The 20,293-nt window shown below is 44.3% G+C and overlaps 1 protein-coding gene across 4 annotated transcripts in view; it reads right to left on the bottom strand.

The window, feature by feature from the left end:
• Positions 1-4,891: 4,891 nt before the first annotated feature.
• GLI3 (GLI family zinc finger 3) overlaps positions 4,892-20,293 on the bottom strand; it is a 217,461-nt gene continuing 202,059 nt past the window's right edge. For all 4 annotated transcript variants that reach the window (XM_085051565.1, XM_085051567.1, XM_085051566.1 and 1 more), the window contains 4 exons: positions 19,722-19,886; positions 16,579-16,869; positions 13,017-13,344; positions 4,892-11,836 (listed from right to left, as the gene is read on the bottom strand). In XM_085051565.1, the coding sequence (XP_084907691.1) occupies positions 9,546-11,836; positions 13,017-13,344; positions 16,579-16,869; positions 19,722-19,886 (3,075 nt within the window). In that variant the 3' untranslated portion in view covers positions 4,892-9,545. The remainder of the gene's footprint in view (positions 11,837-13,016; positions 13,345-16,578; positions 16,870-19,721; positions 19,887-20,293) is intronic.

Below are 20,293 nucleotides of genomic sequence, written 5' to 3'. Positions count from 1 at the left end.
ACAAAGGTAAGCAAGAAGCGCTACAGTGGTTCAAGACTGCACTCCACAGAGCTAAGAAAGGCATTGCTGCCTCTCTGACTGTGTGGCTAAGCCTCTGCACAGCTTCAAGCATTTTATGTAATTGGGAGAAAACAGCAGCAATCTATCTCCAAGGGACCAGCCAAGGAGAGGAAAAAACATCATGCAGTATTTTTGGTTTTCCCCTATGCTACAGCCCAGCCTTGGGAAGAGGAGGAAAGGGCAGGGAGGGGCATCCGAGGCAAGGAAAGGACTGGACACAGGGCAGGTGTAGGAGCTGTGCCACTGGGCTTGTTTACTCTGTGCCAGCCTGCAGTGATGTCACATCGTGGGCCTGGACTGGGACACCGCACTGCAAACTTCAAAGTGACACAAATTCCTTTAATTCCCTACAGTAAAAGAACAAGCATGGCATGGTTTGTCCCTAGTAATGGTGTCCAAAGGAGATCTTTTGCCAGCTGGGTCAGCAGTGGGAGCTTGCCTACTCCAAACGTGATGGGAAGAGGAGAGAGCAGCCCCAAGGGACCAACCACACTGCTTCTCCCTGGATGGCTGCAAAGGGCAGCTGGATTTACTGCTGGTGAGGGGAGCAAAGCCCAGTGCCCACACATGCTGCAGCACACTTTGCCACTTACTGCAGCCCTGCAGACCTCGGCCTCTGTTGTGCCAGCCCCCAGCATCACCATGGGTACTGGGGCCCATGCCACTGAGGGTTCAGTGCCTGATGACTGCTTTCATAAAAGGTCAGCTGACTTGGGGATTTTTAGTCCTCTTTTACATCTGCAAACTTCTGATGAGGGCTTAAGTTCAGCTTCTAAAGCAGGATGATGCAGACCATTTCTTCTTCTTTGAAGCTCCATCCAAGAAGCGATATTCAAGCAATGCCATACTTTGGGGTCCCACAAAGTTGAAGGAGTTCACTGAAAGCAGTGACTGGAGGCTGAAGCAGTCAGCAATGACAGGGATGAGATACATCTGCCCTTTCCCAGCAAAAGCCTTCCAGATAAAAAAATTTGCCAGTGAAAACATTGCCACAATTCCTCGGTACTATGGGATGTGCTGTAGGTCCTCAAAACAAAACTGCCTCAAGGCAAAATAGGCAAAGTGAACTTTTCCTATGTCTTGGGAGGGCTGGCTGCTCATAAAATGGAAATGGGAAGTCTTCAAGCAGCAAAGGTGCCGGAGGAACCATGCTCAGGATGGGGAAGCACACATTTCTCATGGTTCTCCTTCAGCGGATGCTGCATGGACCTACAACCCTTTTTCTATCCAGCCCTATAGGTGCCTCTGCTTTGGGATTTTTCACTAAGCGTTGCTATAGGAACTTAATTGCTTCTGTTCATCCAGGTCTGAGCAGTTCCCTGCTCCCACTTCTCCTCTCGGGGCTGGCAGCGTTGCGGCTCTGAGGACAGCGGAGGATGCTCAGGTACAGCAGGAGTGGGGTCGTTCAGCTCAGCTAATTAGTGCTACTGTTTCTGTCTCTGTCCTTTTCTCGGTTCATATCCATCTGCGGCTCTTTTCAGTCATTACAGAGCTTTCCACCCCCTTGTTTTTTTCCTCTCTCCTCCTCTGTCTTCCAGATTTTTGCCACTGTTTCATGTTACTGTCCAAGTTATTTGTCTCTTCTCTCTTGCTCCAGTCGTGGGAACATTAGTAATGTTTTTCTGCAGAGCAGGGTGGCTTAGAGACTGCCTCGCAGACCTGACAGGCATCCTAGTGCTGCTGGCAAAGGCTGGAGCAGCTCAGCCAGCCCATGGGAAACGATCCTGTTTATGGTTCATCACCATCTGATCTACCCACTGCTTCTCGCTCCCGCCTGGGCCCAACTGTGCCACTGCCGTGCACGGCCGTGTGCGGGATGCAGTCCCACTCCCTGCTCCCCGCTCTCCTGCCGCAGCCACCCCACGTGTGGGGCGAAGGGAAGCGTGACTCACATGGGCCTCCCACCCATGAGTAACAGCATTGGTCTATCACGTCTCAGCCAGCTGGGGCAGCTCGGAGGGAGGGCGGCTGCTTCCTTGGCAAGGCATGAAATAGGTCACTCCGTCCCCAGAACACGGGTGAAAACAGAGGACCAAGATTGCAAGACATGGCAGCAATGAGCAGCCTCACATCAGATGCAGGAGCAGCACCCTGTGATGGGGAGGGCAGGCAAGGAGGTACACAGGCATGGGCTACAGGGATTCATGTTAAACACCGTCAGTTCTTCCTTTTTCCTTGCCCAAACATGCTCTTTTTTTTTCCTAGGAAATGTGCAGGGACAGTCTGAAGCCAGTGAGGGAAGACAGGCAGAGATGGTGGGAACACTAAGCAGTTATGTGCTTCTCAGGGTGGAAAGAGGCCCAGGTTATTAAATAGCAGGCAATTTTAGCATGAGTTATTAATATGAGTTGTTTGTACTGGGAAGTGGTGCCTAGGGGCTCCCATTGCACTAATCATGTAACAAAGCTGTATTCCTAACACAAATAGCTTGAGTTTCAGCCTGCAGAGAACAAGTCGTCTCTTTCCCATTACCATCTCTTTGAAAAAGCAGCTTGAAGATTACACAGTCAAGCCCGCAAAAACTGGGAAAGGGAAAAAAATTACACTGGCCTGCCCTACAGTGCCATCACTTAGACCCAGCCAGCCCAGTAACTCCATCAGCACTGTAGGTCCACATTGTCTGCTCTTCCCCTGCTTCATCCTTGACCATGGCAGGCCTGGCCGTAGGATTATTGGTGATTTTTGTGTTGCCCATCTTTGGGTCTGAGTGTAGTAATGTCATGCCACCTGTTTAGGGTACAGGGGACTGTGGGAAGCTTTTTCTTGCCTTGCTGATTAATGCTCTATATCTCTGTTGTATTTTTGTTTAGGCTTTGCAAACAGCAGTTCTCTCTCGGGTACATGCACTTCTGAAGTAAGAAACCAATTTAATGAATTAAATTAATTCATTTATAGCCTTGGCTCTAAAGTACAGACTAAAGGTCAACAGCATCTGCTGATTTTGAATGGTACAAACCACAACTACCGCATTATTTTTTGTTTTCCTGAGGACTTGGCATTATATTCCATCCACATGGAAACACAGGTCCTCCTGTCTTTGGCTGCAGCTTTGAACATGCAGCTTTTCATCAGCCCAGTCCCAGGTCAGGCTGGAGGACCAGGAATACACCCTGGAGCCCCAGCCTTTCATGTAGCAGCACTGAGCTCTGGAAATGCTTTCACCTTGGCGCCTGACCTCACACTGCCTGGCAGCACCTTCATCTGCACCTTCAAGGCAGCAAACAACTAAGGTGCCGAACAGGACAGGAGGCCTCATGGCATCTCCTGCCCCCTTGACAATCATCCTGAAGTAGATCCAGCTGGTGGAGGAGATCAGCTGAAAGATGAGCATGCAGGGGCTGGTTAAATGTAATGGCAGTGGTGCAAGTTTGGTAAAGAGAGCACAGAGAGGGGCTGTCAGTCCAGGTATGTGGCTCCCTTATGGTGCCAGGTGTGCAACACCACTGACATTTGTTTAGCACAATGCACTGCAGGTGTGTGTGTGTGCAGGACTTTACTGCATTAGCATGTAGGAAGTGAACCTCCCATGACCTGCAGGCAGCTGCTAAGGCTCAGAAATGCCACGACCAGCTTTAAGCCCCTGACAGCCATAGTCTGTGGTTAGCATGGATCCTGCTACTGACACCCAGTCCCCACAGGCCTGCTCATCTCTCTGCTGGTCCATCACGTCTTCATGTTGGTTAAAGTTGTGGGGAAGCCACTGTTACACACACCCACCCCACAAAGTGAGCCAGTACTGAAGCACTGCCAGATGCTGGGAGAATTTTGGATTGCAGCACATAAGCTAAGGCACCCTGGCCACCATCAAGCTCCCCTTCAAACTGCAGGGTCTCCTTCACCCATACCAGGCCACTCCCAGGGTTCTCTTGCCTCACTGGCTTCTCAGCTGAGTATGCTTTAGGTCTCCATTCTACCCTTTGTCCCTGCCAAGCCTTAAGGCTGTACAAAATGACAAAAGCTTAATAATGGCTGAAGGGTGAACAGCAAAACCCAACAAAACAGTACACACAAAGAAAAGAAGTTAACATGAACAAACAACAATGCAAAGTTACCTCCCTTGGTCTGGGAAATGGCTCACCTATTTTGGCTGAGGAAGGACTAAAGCAGAAGCTGAGCACTGACAGCTCAACAGAGTGGTCTGGGTACTGCCACGCTGCCAGCAACAGAAACAAAAGGCTTTGAAATGAGAACAGCTCAGACACCTTGAAACCAAGCAGTGCTACTGTTTCTATACCATTTGCCATCACTAACTTGACACCATCCATGACAACTGTACTCAACAGGAGCACTCATTAAATATGTCCATCTTTGAAGATGACTGCATGTAGCTCTTTGCAGAAGATGCCGTACACCTGAGTGGACACCTACAGATTAACCCAGCCAGGCTAATTTCTCTTCCTCCTTCCCTCTTCATGGATGGACAAGTCTTTGTGAGACACCCTTGGCAAACAAGGGATGAACACACACCTCCCACAGAGTCTAGTAAAGCTTGGCTTTGGCCTCTGAACCAACTGCTCCTGCAGCAGAGTTAACCAGGTCAGTCTCTCTCCTCCTTTCAAACACTTCATCTGTGATACTGCATTTTCAGTTATTTTTCCACTGACACCCATCAGCCATTTTTCTTTAGAGGGAAGGTAAACACTCTGTTTTGTTTTCCCATCTGTATTTAAACTGTGAATGTAGTGAAGCAACAGGCTGGGAAGCAGAAAGAGGAAAGCGAGCAGCTCTGGGTGGAAGCGATACAAGCGCTGATTGCAACCAGGCTTTTCAGACGAAGGAAAAAATAACTCCCTCCCCTAAGGAGATACTTTAGAAGCTGAAAGTTAAGAACTTAAGTACAAAGGCTTTTGTTTTTATTGACATTGTAAGAAACATTTTTTTTCTTTGTTACAAAAAAGCTAAGTGGTTCTGAAAGCAGAAGTACAGTTCATATATGTACACAGTGCTACAGACCCTTCAGATCAACCTAAGGCTTGAGAAACATCAGATCATAACTGTAGGTTTATCAAATGAAGACCACTAAGGTCTGTTACAACTGAACACTATTCCTACCGTACATAAATGTATTTACACATTTTCTTCTTTATTTTTCTTAGAAAAGGATTACAAGCTTTATAAAAAAAATTAAAAAATGAAAAAAAAGCAACACATTTTTATCTTACACATCTGCAGGACTGACAACAGTGACTGTTCCATAGGCGACATTCCACCAATCCAAGGACAATAACACGTGAATACCAGAGGTTTACAAGACGTTTCAGACACTATTAACAGTGGTATGTGCTATTAGCTGAATGGCAAGTACAGCCTCATCAGGAAAATTTGGCAACACATCCTGGTCCCTCTCTTTTATAGGGTCAACGCAAAATAAGGCACATACATTGCAAGAATATAAACACTGCTGTTCAGGAGGACAAGCCATTTCAGGACAGGCATGAGCAAGCCAACCAACCATCTCACTGAGGGGCAGGGATAGCAGTGACTGGAAGTGAGCAGCCAGCCAGCATCTTAATGCACGTACCATTTGGGGCCATTCTCCAGGGAGAGAATAACATCATCTGCCACATGGGTGTGTAGGACCATTGTACTCCCCAGCAAAGCCCCTGTGGAAGCCCATTGACTTCCCTGCACACACACCTTTCCTTCACCTGGGTGTAACTGAAGGATGAACTCTCACTGGCAATTTCCACTTCGTGGAAAGTAAAACTGCCTGGAGAAACACACACATTTCAGGCAGGCTGAGTGTTAGTGATGTGCCCAAGGCCAACAGTAAGGAATATGGAAGACCCTCACAGAGCCATTAGAAGAAATGGTGATTCAGACTTAGGCTGCAATGCTTAAAAAATAGAACGTTCACAATATTCTGTGCATTTTCTTGTACTCTAGGGTGGTGGGTTTCTAAGAGCTATGGCAAGAATCAACTGATGTGCCAGGTACACAAAAGCAAGCTTTGACACTGTAACTGGAAGAGGAAGAGCAGAGGGGTGTCAGTAAACACATCCACCAGTGTTGATGGGACATTCCCCAGACTGCCACACCTTGAGAAGGAGTTTGACAAGTGAAAGCTGATGTCCAGTGTAACAATGTCATGCTCAGAGAGACCAGTCTACCTTATTAAAACAGAACCAAACCCCAAGATAGCTGGGCTGTGATGTATTGCTACCCTCACAGGTACCAAAACAGGCTCTTTAGTATCAAACAGAAAAGCATGAGAAAACACTAAAAACTGAAAAGTGACAGATGAACATAAGTTGCACATACACTTAATGGTGAAAATGATAACTCATTTGCATGAACTCCCCAAGGACACAGTGGAGTCTCTGATTCTTCAACTTCGTGAAATCAAATGGGATGCCTTTCTTGAGAATGTGATTTCTGCCAAGACACACTGTTGGCCCAAGACAAGGGTAAATGAGTGACGAAGGTTTGTCAAATCCAGGAAGGCAAATTAGCTACTCAAACAGTCCCTTTTAGCCTGGAGCAATATGAATAGCTCCTTCTAAGCTCTGATGGATCACATCTGTTAATAGCTTTCCCAGCATCAATTGCACCAGCAGATACAATTATGAACTGGAAAATTGAGTTTCAAAAAAATAGTTGGGGATGGTTGGGGTTTTTTTAATGTATTGGCTCAATAACAATAAGACTTCTCTCCCAAGCCACCTACTCCCAGGCTAGTCATAAGTCCCCCTGTTGAAATTGTTTATAAACATGTAATTGACGGCTTAATAAACAGCCAGTGATTGGTTACCGAGAACCATGTGAAACATGTCCAGCACAGCCTCTCCTCATGCCTATAGTGCTGCTTCTCTCTTCTAGTGAGCTGTATCCCAGCACTGCAATGCACAGCACGGCCCTTGGAGCATCCCTGACCCCAGGAATCTGCCCAGTGGGATGCATCCCTTCTTGTCCCAGCAGTAGGGTAGGGACGATGGTTGTGTACAGTCAGTAGGTCTCTACAGGGCCTCTGGGCAATGAGAGGGAAACAGGGAGCAGCTTCCTCCCACTGCCACAGCAAACCAGTCATTTGGCATGGTGAGCTGTGCCCAGCTGTCCATGCAGCCCAGGGACAACTGCAGGTGGGCTATGAGAGCTGGTCAGAGGCAGGGAGGCTGGGAGGGGAACTGGCAAAGGGCAAAGTGCAGGATGAGCGAATATGTGTGCATGAGACAGAGGAAGAAAGAAATGCTGGCTAAAGACACAAAGACAGGAGCTGGATCATGATAAAAGGTGTAGGATATTTACATTTGTTTTGACTTCTGATATTCCAGCTCACAGTGCAAATCTCCTGGTACATGCTGCGATAGGCCCAAATATGGCCCCTGCCCCAGATTCCTATGATGTTTTCCTACTGATTTACAGCTTCATCCTCTGACTCCAACAGCTGTTAACAGATCAGTGTTATCTAACTTCACTGAGATCCTATTCCTACACATTTCCTCAAATGCCATGTACGGAATCAGCTGGTATTTCACCTTTTTTTTTACAGTTGAAAAAAAGTGCTATGGCTTTCTAGCCTATAGAAGTCACCTTCTAATTTTGATTGGGCTAAAATTTATCTGTATTTCAAAATTGACCATGCTCCCTCTTCTCACGATATATCTACTATAACACCAGCTCCTTACAGACATCAAATCCATGACTGTAAGGGCCTGCACCATTTACATCCCATAGTAGGACTTAACTATTGGGATTTGACTGAGAAGTCTGCAAGGGCTAGAGCTCCATGCAGCTTCCAGGAGTGGGTGAACTTAAACCATGGTTTTGTTACTGTTCCCTACACCAGCCTGTTCACCCAGGAACACAGTGTGTTCAGGGGTGCAGACATGGAGCCTGGCAGAGCCAAAACCAAGCCAGTGCTCACAGAGCAAATGCCACTTCACCTCTACCAGTGAGTAGCTTCATTATCACAGTGCGTTGGTTTCAATTTCTTGCTGGTGTAACTGAGCCTGGGCATTGACCCACTGGTTTGTTTTGAAATTAAATGCATGTGGTGTCACCGTGAGAGAGAGAGAGAGAGAGAAACAAGCTGGGTTGGTCTTTCTGAGCTTTGATTAGTTGCCAGACAGCTCAGTTGGTTACAGCATGGTGCTAATAGCATCAAAGTTGTGGGTTTCATCCCCATACAGGCCACTCACTGAAGAGTTGGACCTGATAATAATTCCAGATCACAATGTTCTGTGATCTGTGAATACTTGCCATTCCCCTTGTTTCTTTGCTATTTTTAATGGCAGTTTAAATTTCTTAATTTTGTTAAGCCTGGACACAGTGGAAAAACATTTAAGATTATCAGATTGCTTGCAACTGCTTTGATTTATTTGGCTAGTCTGAGAACTGGGCCAGCCATTCATTTTCTACTTCTTTTACATGACATGCCCATGGTGCTTTTGAAGCTGTATGTATCCATGGAGCTGTCTGGGCTAAAAGGGATGTACACACTGTTCTTCCAGCAAATAAGAACCAGGGGCTCAACAAATTACACCTCAAGAATTTGCATTTTAAAAAAAAATCCCCAGTATGAAATACTGCTATTTTGTTATTTCATTGTATGAAATACCTAGTAAGACCCTGATTGTATCTCCACAAAAGTGGTCTGCAATGAGAAGATTATAGACTACCCAAGTCACTAAACACACCCATAATTTTGCTATCCAATCATTTAAAAAAGAAGGCTGAAAACCAGAATACCAAATAATGCAAAATACGAGAGTTGGACTCAGCTTTCTGGTTCTCTCCTTCCTCTGAAATAGATGAAACATGACACAATCTCAGTATCATTATTCAAGGCAGTGATAGCTATCTCTGTGTGTGTTTACAAGAACCTTAAGCTATCACTAGAGATCAAAGGGCTGATGGTTTTTTACATTTCTTATTTGCTTGAACCTCCCAATGTTTTCTGCTCCATGTCTCTGAAACTGCAGGCCAGGGTTACCATGGCAGTGCATTTCTAAACTGGTTTTCCACCTCAGTGTGACGTGTCCAGTGCATCCAGAGAGGATTTCATCACTGCATGCTCACTTCACATTCTGCGTGGTTATATGTTCAAGAGGAAAAGTTACAACAGTTTTACAAGGTCTATCTTCATTTGAGTAACAGAAAATTGCCAAGTCATTTCATCAGGCCTTTCTTTACAAAAAAACCCCAAAACAAAACAAGAAAACATGCAGTTCACACGTTTACATTGGTTTACAATTAAAAAACAAAAGAAAAAAAAAGAAGCATACAGACATTTAAAAAGGGCGAGAGAGAGAGAAAAGAGAGAAAGGGAGGGAATGGGTGTAGCAATACTGATTCAAAACTGAAATGGAAGACAGTTTCTCCCTAGAACACTTTAGGGTTTTCAGAGTCCTTATTCCATAAAAGGAATATACTTGAAACACATCCCATTTAGGTGAGATGAGATTGCTAAAATACATACACAACTAAAAAATATGAGTCTTTTTTTTTCCATCTGTTATCTCCTAAGTGTTTTTTGTTTTTTATGTCTATTGCATAACAGCAAGAAACTTGCTTTCTTCTGCAAGTGAGGTCAACAAAGAGCTCATGTCCCCAATAGCCATGTTGGTTGTGCTTACAGGCATAGCTGGGAATGTAAGAGATGCTCGGGGAGTGGTGAGGCGTGAGGAATTGCGGGAGACATTTTGAATGATACTTGGGCTCAGTGCTCCCGAAATTAAGCTGATATGGTCCCCATCATCTATGATAGCATCAAAATCTATCTGCACACCCTCTAGACTGTTGCTGTCAATACTGTCAACCGTGCTGGACACTTGGTTAGCCCCCGGGGAAAGAAGCTCAGGTGAGTTTTCAGTTGCAGTCCCCTGCAGCAGGCAGTTGGTTTCCGAACCAAAGAAAGAACCTGTTTTCATAGCTTGGTGGCTAAAACCCATGGTTTGGTCATATAACTGACCAGAGTAATTCTGCAAATTAGAGCAGAACTGCTGTGATTGACCTTGCATTTCCATCTTAATGGTGTTTACCCTGTATGTCTGGTTGCCGTCACCTATGTGTCTTTGCTGTTGGGACAGGCTGTTTCTCAACACATTTTGCTGTCTGTTGCTGCTGTAATTAGAGCATGACTGGTAACTTTTGGCCACTGACAAACCTGAAGGCTGGCTACCAATGGTGTGAGACACCAGTGGACAACTCTGTGCCCCTTGATACAGGCTGCCTTGTGAGGTAGGACTAACCTGCCCTAGCATCATTTGACCGGATTGGCTGACTCCCTGGTAATGAACGCCATCTCCGACTGGTTGGCTTTGCAAATATTCCTGTTCCATCATATTCCTGTTCTGCATCCCATTAGCCACAGTGGTGGTTTGATCGCTGGATGCCATGGGATGACTGAAATTTTGCTGGTTCCCGTTCACTGGCATGTTGCTGATTCTCAGCTTCTGCCCTTGCACTGCCATGCCACAGGAATTGTCTGTCGCCCCAGACATCATTGCTTGCCTGCCCATGCTTTCACTGTAAGGCTTGTTGGACTGCATGCTGAAAGAATTCCCGGCTCCGCTGCCAAGAGCCATGTTTTGCTGTAAACTGTAGGAAGTGTTGTTTTCCACCAGGTTCTGATAGCCATTCTGCTGGGCCATGTTGCTTCTCTCCAGGTTCTGCTGCTGAACCATCATATTGTTATACAGTCTGAAGGCCCGAGCCTGCTGCACTGCTGATCGCTGACCACATTTCAGCTTTGAAGGAGATAAGTCAGAACTTCCTGAGCTTACTTCATTCCACTGAATGGGCAAGTCACTCTTATTTGCCTCAGGACCCGCCTGCTGACTGCTCAGTGGAGGGGATTGGTCAAAGTTGCTGGGGTTGTTGTTTCCTGAAACTGAGCTGTGATGCATTTTGTTGCTGTCTAGAACATTGTTCAACAAGTGGTCGTACATGCCCTGGTTCTGGGAATTCAGATACTGGACCACGTCATCTGGCAGGAGATCCTCATCATTCAGACTGCCACCCACTTCCATTGTAGCAGCCTCCAGGGCAACGTTCTCGCTGATGCTTGGAGGACAGGGGGAGCTGAAGCCACGGAAGACGCCACCCTCAGAACGGGTGTAGTTCTGAAGAACAAGGCTGCGCTTTTCCATGGATGGAAGCAAAGCAGGAGGGTTAAAGCTATTAAGACTGTTGAAACGCTGGACTCTCGGGACGGAGAAGTTGTCGGAGGCCATTCTGACTGGATCACTGGCTCTCCTCGTCCCATTTCCGAAAGCTTCGTGAGACAGAAAATGCCTCCTGCTGTAACCATTTGCCCCGCCATCACTACATCTTCGAGGAGCATTCACTGGAGGCAGTGGAGATACTCCAGACTCTCTGCAGTCACCCACAAGTGCCATCCTTGTCTTGAGGCTCATCCTCTCCATGTTAGGCAGTGGAGTTGGTGGGGGTCCACCAGTAGCTGCTGCATATTTAGCTTTCAGCCTGTATTGCTGGGCTGGGGTGAGGCTGAGAAGACTTGGGAGGTCATCACACTGGCTCGCTTCACTGGAGCGCCGGGAGGCATCCGTCGAGATCGGGTCGTAGGAGTCTGCAACGCTCACGTTCTGCGGCCTTCCCTCTGCCTGGGAGGCATCGCTGGACCTCCGGCTGGAGAAGCAAGGTGAGATTCCAGAAGACCTGCGGCTGCTCAGGTAGGCTGAACTGATTGTGCTAGTATTGCTGTCCCTCCTGTTCAGCATGTTCAACACAGTGATGTCCGTACTTGAAAGTTCACTCCTGTTTGGCAGAATAGTCATGGATCCTCCGACACTGCAGCTGCTGTTCGACTGAGTACCTGCAGGTAAAATTCACAGTTAAACAAAGAGGTATTATCCAGAAACTGGTGCAGAAAACACACACTAAAGAAGTAAGCCGAGTACAGAGGAAGAACATCATCACAGCCAATCATAGCAGTGCTCTTTCTTGAAAGAAGTAGGGACGAAAACTGTGTCCTTAGGTTAAAAGCTAATTCAGAGACTCAAGGGTAACATTTTGGTGTGAATCCCAGCAGAAAATTTATAGGCCATAGCCACAAACTGTCATCAGCTGGTGCAGTGCTCCAGCCTGCAGTGCAGCTATGCTGGCTGATGTGCCAGGAGGACACATTCGTAAGGGAGCTTTTTATAGGCAAAATATAATTGAACAGGCATTTGTATGGAATGGCAAAATATACAAATTGGAGGCTATTCAGGGTAATTTCTGAGACTTCTTGAAATATTCTTGAAATAACTCCTAACAACTGCAAAACATCTTTGCTGGTTTCCTTGTTTTGTTTTGGTTTTAAGTAAACAGGATAAATTTCCTAATTTTACATAGTTTCTTTTGATTGAATGGGTCTCAGAAAACCTGGGTTGTCACTACTGGGTGGAGTGCAGAAACCTACAGGCATGCTGTAGGCAAAGTAGGGGCAGCAGGATCATCTGTTTTGGTCATGAGCAGCTCTTTGGAGGAAAACAACCAGGCATCTTCAGAGTTCAACCTCGCCTTGCTCCCATTCATGGATCTCTGCCCTTTGCAGCAGTAGCATCTGTACATATGATTTCTTCTATGTGTGGGAACAGGTTATTTAAAGGGAAGCCCAACACATCTCTGCAAAGGGTGCCTTGCAAAGACCTCAACAGAAAGACTTCCATACAATAAACTCACAGGTATTTATTTCTTCTGCCTTGCCTCAAAACAAGACAGGATTATGGTGATCTTGAGTCCAAACCCTTAACTGTAGGGAATATTTAAAATGTGATTCATGGCTCCCTTGCTAGCCCCTGTTCTGTAAAACACAGGACTATCAGACTTCTAACAAGGTGGGTAGTAGGGCTTGCAGTGAGGGGATAAACAAGAAGTGATCAATTTGCAAACCATTTCAGAGCTACTGCATTTCCTAAGCTGTGCAACTCCTGCAAGAGTTCCAAGATTGAACTGGCAAGCAACGAGCTTAAGGACAAAAAGTGTTATCCCTCCTGTTATGTGTATCTCACCATTTCCTATGAGAGGCGGCAAGGTCGGGGCTTTGGAAGGTGGAACGGGGTTCAGTCTTGGAAGCATTCCGTTAACTTGTTTCAACCTTTCTAATTTCACTTGCTCCATCCATTTGGTCCCTGTCATATTCCTCCTGGCCTGTAAGCCAAGTGCTGTGGTGGCTGTGGAAATGGTAGAGTCCATGACTGGGGTTTCATCGATGACACTGAGGTCTCCTACACTACCACCACTGGTCAGAGTAAGCTCGATCCCATTGTTGGAATAGTTGCTGATGGGGGACTGTTCGCTGCTGCATGTAGACTGACCACCAGGGCTTGGCTGAGATGTCTGTTGGAGGGAAGCAGGAGACAAAAGAATGTGAGGATTAAGAAAACAATGTTAACCAGAGTACTTGCACTAAATGAAGGTCTAAATGGAGCCCAAGATATAGATACAGAAAAGTTTTGCATTAAACTGTAATAGTGACCATTCATAAAGAGGCTTTCTAGATATTGATTTTAACTGCAACGTTAATGATTTTTACTGTGAATGGCATTGCAAAACACAAGACTAAAATCCCCTTTTGATGATGGTATACAATGTATCTCCATACAACACTTATCTGAGTTATTTCCATAGTTACTGCTATCACTTTATGCTATTTGTGAGCATGTATGGATGGATACCCTACTTTCTTTAGGCGCTGTTCCCAACTGAAGCTGCAGCTCAAAAAAACGAAACCAGAACTCAGCCATGTTACAAGGTATTAGTTTACACTGCTAGGCTTGCAAACAAACAAACAAACAAACAAGACTCCAAAACCACTGGAATTTGGGTTTTTTAAATAAGACTTGTGGCTGGAGAATGTAAGCATTTTCCAGGCTTAAGGCTCATTGTTACAACCAGTGGTTGGCCTGAAATGTTGGCATGTAATAGAACAGGGACAAAACATCCGTGCAAAAAATACTGTATCATATTATCAGCATCCCGTGACCCTGGTGGCACTCAGGTCTAAGTTATACCTCCTCTTACACCTAACTTACACCACCTCTGCTCTGAGTCAAGAAGGTAATGATCTACTAAATCAAATCCTTTGTTTCATTAGAATTTAAGATTTTAAGAGCAAGAATTTAAGTAGATAATACAGGCTGCTAATCTGCAGGGATATAAACATGCCACAATAGCATCTTCTTTCTTAACAGCGGGTGTTCCCTGCTGCTCTAGTAGAACTCTTGCTGTGGGGAAACACGGGCTTGATTTACTTTTCAGGCTTTTTATAATGTTCTCGCAAAAGAATGGGAAAATTGACAAACCAACAGACAAAACAGAGGAAGACAGACAGAAGTCTCTGGACTTAATATCTCGCTGTAAGGTTCTATCAGTGTGATCACAAATCAGTGGGGCATGCAGTATCATTTTGCTCCCAAGAACAGTTTCATGTAAGTATTTAACTTTTAGGGTTTCTGATGTGGTTTTGGTTTTTTGTTTTGTTTTTTTCTGCCACTCTGTGATCTTTATGTACATTTTACTGAAAAATATTGTCTAGAATTTCTGAAGTGGCAGTAATGACTCTCACTTTAAACATCAGTGAATGAAGACACAGATTCATGGCACTACTGTAGCTTCATATGCCCCTAAGGAGTCCATTTGAGATGCAATAACTATTTTATTATTTCTAACTTGAATAATGATACTTAGAATTTATGAGGCCACACTGAGCAAGTCCATTTCCAAATCTTGGCCATAGCAGTTTGGTGACAAGAATAGAAATAACAGTTATTATACAGAAGAAAGCTTGTGCTTCTGGACAATAGTTCCATCCCATATGGAAGAAGAGTAACAGTGATCAGAAGCCTGTTCTTGTAGCACATGTCAAGATCACAGTGAGGTACGGTAAAGAAATAAGAACTGTATTATGCAGCACATGTATTTCTAGATGTGCAAAACAGAAAAAAAATGGATGTCTCATCTAGAGGGAAAAGTACAAAGACATTTCTGAAGATGTTTCACCAATATAAGCCAGATTTTTCACATGTCAAGCGTTGCAAAATGCTCACAGCACATTACAATTGGGAATGCGCTTGATGGATTGCACATTACTAAATAAAGGAATGATTGAACAACAGGCAGAAGAGTAAAATAAAAACATAAATAATGTTGCAATAAGAAAAACAGTGGAAGAGTTAAAATGCCCTCACCTTATTACCCACTGTCCTTAGGAAGTTAGAATAAGACATTTAAGAGCATTAGACAGAAAAGACATTGAATTAGTTGAAAACCAGAAAATATCTTAATTCATACATGCAATGAAAAGCAAGAAACAGAGAATTATTTTTAAAATATAATTTTCAGTGAGAAATATCTAATACTATGTAAGCTATAGACATTAGCACCCCTCTTGCACAAATTTTCATGTTAGAACTGTGTTCAACATGCCTCAGTAATGCTACACATTTACCTAGCAAAACAAAAGAAGTTTTGTTCCTTTGTAAACTTAGATAGTTATTACCAAAAATGGCAGAGGACCTCCTTTAGACTTCAGCAGGAGTTTACTCTGGGCCCTTGGAAGTTTTTGAATTCAAGATTAATACTGAACAGTTTGAGCATAAGCCTTAGTAGGCACAACATAACAGTAACTCATATTTCAGTGAGTAATCACTTTGAATTGCAGCATGATTAACAGTATGAGCATGGAGGGCTCCTATTTGTAGTCCCCAAGGGCTGGATACAGATGAATCATAGGCCCAGATGGGGAAGAGGATGGAGTGACTGCCTTTGACTTAACCCTTGTGAAGAGGGCAGATGGCGCACAAAATTCAGGCAAATGAAAGAACTTGTGTATTTAAGATGGCATCTCAAAAAATGGAATACAGTCCTTTCAACAGTTTTATGCAATACATTAAGGTAAACCAGAGAAAAGACCTGTAGACTCTTAATTCAACTTGATTTAGTTAAACTTGGATTAGGTTAACTTGAGTAAGTATCAGATAAATGTAAGAGGTCACATCACAACAGAGATAATATGTTATCAAAAGATGCCTGTCTGCTGTTGAAGTCAGTCAGTTCATCCTGCTTCAGTTTGATCCATGACCCAAAAGCCTCAAGCCCCTAAAATTTAATTGCTTGCTCAGGTTCTCAAAAAATGAGCATCATCAATACTGTCTTTTTAATCATTTGGACTTCTCGTGGTTTGGTTTGGTTTTTTCCTTATTCCGTCTTTCATCCTGCAAAATGCAGATTCACCATCTTTCTTCTGGAAACAGAAGAGTGGAAAAAATGTTTTCTTTTTAAAAGAAAACTCTGATTTTCTCATACTAGGCTTATTCCAGAAGATGAAGCTTTATAAGAGAAACAATTATTGTGACAGTTGCCAACACTACACTTATTCCATATTGGACAGACTAGATGTAATCTTTTCATTTACTATTTCTTAGGCTTTAAAAACATTTTACAATGTAAACATAGAAGAAAACCTCAGAAAACCAAACCTTGTGAGCTAGAGGTTAAAGGCATTTATAAGGGATTATTAACTGTTTGCAGGAAGAAAAAAGGACGAAGGCAGTGGCACGGTGTATTGCATACCATTGGTTTTTCTGACTTGACTGCTTTCACCTGGAGGCATTCATCACGCTTTGAGGTAGTGTTGCTGAGGTCCTTCTGCTCACCAATTGCACCCTGAGTCTGGTGGCCTGGTGACCGAGTCTGAGAGTGGCTGCCTGGGTCTCTTGGTGGCGGAGGCCTTGGGTGGATATCTCCCCGCTGCTTCTTGGTGACGTGTGCCTCCGGGCCATGCACGGTCTTCACGTGTTTCCGGAGAGAGCTGGGGTCTGTGTAGCGCTTTGTGCAGCCTGGGATCTTGCAAACATATGGTTTCTGACAAGACACAAAACCCACTTAAATTAGATTTAATTCCATGTGGGACTCCTGAAGAATTCCTTGGAGCACAGCTGGTGTCACAATTATACGCTTTCACACTGAATTTGTTACCCGATTTATGATCTCTACAGAGACTGAATCATAGAATAGTTTTGGTTGGAAGGGACCTTAAAGATTATCTAATTACACTTCCCTCCCAACAAGGGCAGAGATACCTCCCACTATACCAGGTTGTTCAAAGCCACATTCAAACCTGGCCTTGAACACAGCCAGGGATGGGGCATCCACAACTTCTCTGGGCATCCTCTGCCAGTGCCTCACTACTCTCACAGTAAAGAATTTCTTATAACTAATCTAAACCTACCCTCTTCCAGTTTAAAGCCATTACCCCTTGTCCTCTCAAATTGTGACTGCACCTAGTCAAACCTATTAGTTTCCCTTGGTTCAGAAGGCAGCAATTAATGCTGCATAGTTGACAGAGGGCAGAGTCTCTCATGGTACCAACTAGCTAAGGTTTCACTTACCTTAGCAGAAGAGTCAACACAGCTATGGCTATTCATGAAGACTGGCCTAATTTTCAATCCTGTCCATTGCCCTGAGCATTTTGATAGTGTTTCCAGTGTGCCTAGTGCCTACTCCTTGACACTGAGAGGCAAACCACCCTCTTCAAAAGATGTCAGCCCCTTTGTTCAGGCAGAATTAACTGAGGAAGCGTTTTTTTTTTTGGCTCCTTCAGATCATCAGTATGATATCAAAGCATAAGACACTGAGCAATGAGCATTTTCACAATTGAAGCAATATATGCACTAGTACTATTACTGCTACTAGCATAACTCATCACTCATTTTTTCAGAAACCGCTTTCTTTGTCTGTGAATTTCTATAGTTCACTAAGCAATGTAGAATAAAGTAAATTTACTGTCTCATAATTTAACAAAGCCTTTGTTCTTGTATTATGAGAGGACTAGAAAGACGAGTTGAGCAGTTCCTCAATCTTTTAATTGCCTCAGGAAGCAGAGTATTGTTCACTCACTTTTACTACTGATTTTTTTCCAAGAAACTACTATTTTAAAGGGTTTTTTTTATACTAGCCTTCAAAAAAAAAGAAAGAGATCCTCATGTGGAGTTCCTCAGAGGGGTTCTCTGTCGGCTTACACATGGCACTGTGGAGCCTTTGACAAATGCAGCTTCTTCATAGCTGTTTAAAGCCTGAGCTGGCTTCCACTGACATCAGTGGAAAAAACCTCCCATTTACTTGAACAGGAGCAAAAATGAGCAATTTCAAGATGATGTTGAGCTACTGAGGCAGGTTTTCTCAAGATGCTATGGAAATACAAGTCACTTAGCTCTCTTCTGCATGAGTAAAGCATATCTTCATCAAGATATGTCAGCTGCTTTTAAAGCTCTCTGCAGGTTACCCACTTAAAACCAAAATGACACTGCAAGTGAGTGCTGAATTTGGTCTGTGCTTTTCCTGGTATTCACCAGTACATGTTGCCCTAGAAGATTAGCCTGTTTTGGTGTGAAGTAATGGTGAAGGAAATGTTTCATTTGCCCCTGTGGCTCCACCTACTAGAAATGATGTGCAGCATAAAATTTCTCTGGGTGACTTACTGTTAGACATGAAATTCTGACCTTTAAAACAGAGGCAGGTCACATCGTTAAGTATGACAAGAACTAACTCATCAGCTAGGCAACATACAGATTGGTTCAGACATGAATCAAAAAAGAAAGCTCAGGCAGCTATTGGCAAGTCTTGGTGAAGTTCCTTCTACCTTGGTGACCATTTACAAAATCACTGCAGGGCTTCGGTGCCGTTATTAGCTGGGCTGAGAGCACACATGGCAGGGATGAGGCAAACTCAGAGATGTGCAATGCCCTCTGCTTCCCTTGTGACTGAAGAGATGCTGAAGGGACTGGGGACTGGAAGAAGATGAATGCCCCCTGGGGATCTGCCAGCCCCAGTGTGTGCCTGTGACAGACCTGACAGACAAATAGAGAGATATAAAAGCTGTGTGAAAATGGATATAGCTGCCATGGTATGTCCCACCCTTCCAGTACTTCAAGGTTTAGGCTGGAGGTGAAGGAGTATAGGGACACGTCAAGGAGGAGAGAGCGGACTCTGAGATGTGAGATTGAGATGATGTGACTCTCTGTGCAACTTGAAATGGGGCAACAAAACACGGACAATGCAAGAAGATGGTGTGATTCCTGAAAAAGTAGGCAGCACTAACAGGAAACAGTACTAATATGTTACACTGAGAGTTTGGGAAACAACTGTGACTACCACAGCTGGTTTCCTTGAGAAAGGTCATATGTTCCTCTGCTGTATCCCTAGTCCATGAGGTCTGTTCAGGACGGAAAGAGTGAAAGAAACGAAAGAAGAAGGAAAAGGTGTAACTCAGAACTTAAAAGGCAACTCATGATTTCAAACGCTGGAGACTGTGGTTGTCTGCAGCATCCCAAAGTATGCTGGGGAACCTGCATCCCAGCAGATACCTGGTCAATACCAACAAGGGCAGGGAGATGGCTCCAGGCACTCAAAGAGCCCCTCCAGCTCCAGAGGGAAAAATGATCCCAGCTTTACAGGGAAAAGAGGATCTGTCCCTGGTTAATGCATGTGTTTCCGTTAGATCCCCTCATTCAAAACCCTCCTACACTTAATAAAACGCCCCACAGCCTCTCCAGGTCTGTATGACATATTGTGCTGGTAAGAGCCATACAGAACTTACATTCCTTTCAGGTTGCTGAGGGTTTCTGTGCCTATCCTCTGTAATACATTGCTATGACCACACTGTAGGCCTGTTCAACAATGAATTATATTAATCTTTTAAAGCTGTGCTTACTTACCTCATTGGAATGAGTCCTGTTTTGGTGCTTGGCCCTGTCAGATGCATTGGAGAAAGCTTTGTTGCAGCCTTCATGTTCGCATACATATGGTTTCTCTCCAGTGTGAGATCTCAAGTGTGTTTTCAAGTTTTCTAATCTGGAGTAGGCCTTTGTACAACCTTCAAACTGCAGACAAGAAATAAGTCTGATTTAGTTTAAATCTTTGGACTTGCAGGAAACAGTAAAAATGGACTTATAAATGAGTTTAGAAACTTTCCAAGCCTTGATAACCTTGTCCAATGTAGTTTTGGTTTGGAGGGTTTTAATTTTACCCAGACAAACTCCATCACAGCTCAAGCTAAAATGCTTTCAGCATTATGTAAATCTTCACTTACAGGAGAGCATGGTATTTGTGTACTTTGACTAAGAAATCCACTGCAAAGCCATCAGGAGGCTGGTGGCCAGCAGTAATATCCAGCTCTGTAAGAGAAAGTGCTTTTAAATAATTAAGCAAACTGAGCACTGTTTAATAACGCCTTTTGGGATTTCTTTTAACTTTAAACTTGAGGAAGTGGGCCAAATCTCAGGGAATC

Source organism: Lichenostomus cassidix, chromosome 2 (genome assembly GCF_008360975.1).
Source record: "Lichenostomus cassidix isolate B80296 chromosome 2, HeHo_3.0, whole genome shotgun sequence".
NCBI classification, from domain to species: domain Eukaryota; kingdom Metazoa; phylum Chordata; class Aves; order Passeriformes; family Meliphagidae; genus Lichenostomus; species Lichenostomus cassidix.
Note: the sequence above shows the minus strand (reverse complement) of the source record. Positions and strands in the feature narration are given on the sequence as shown.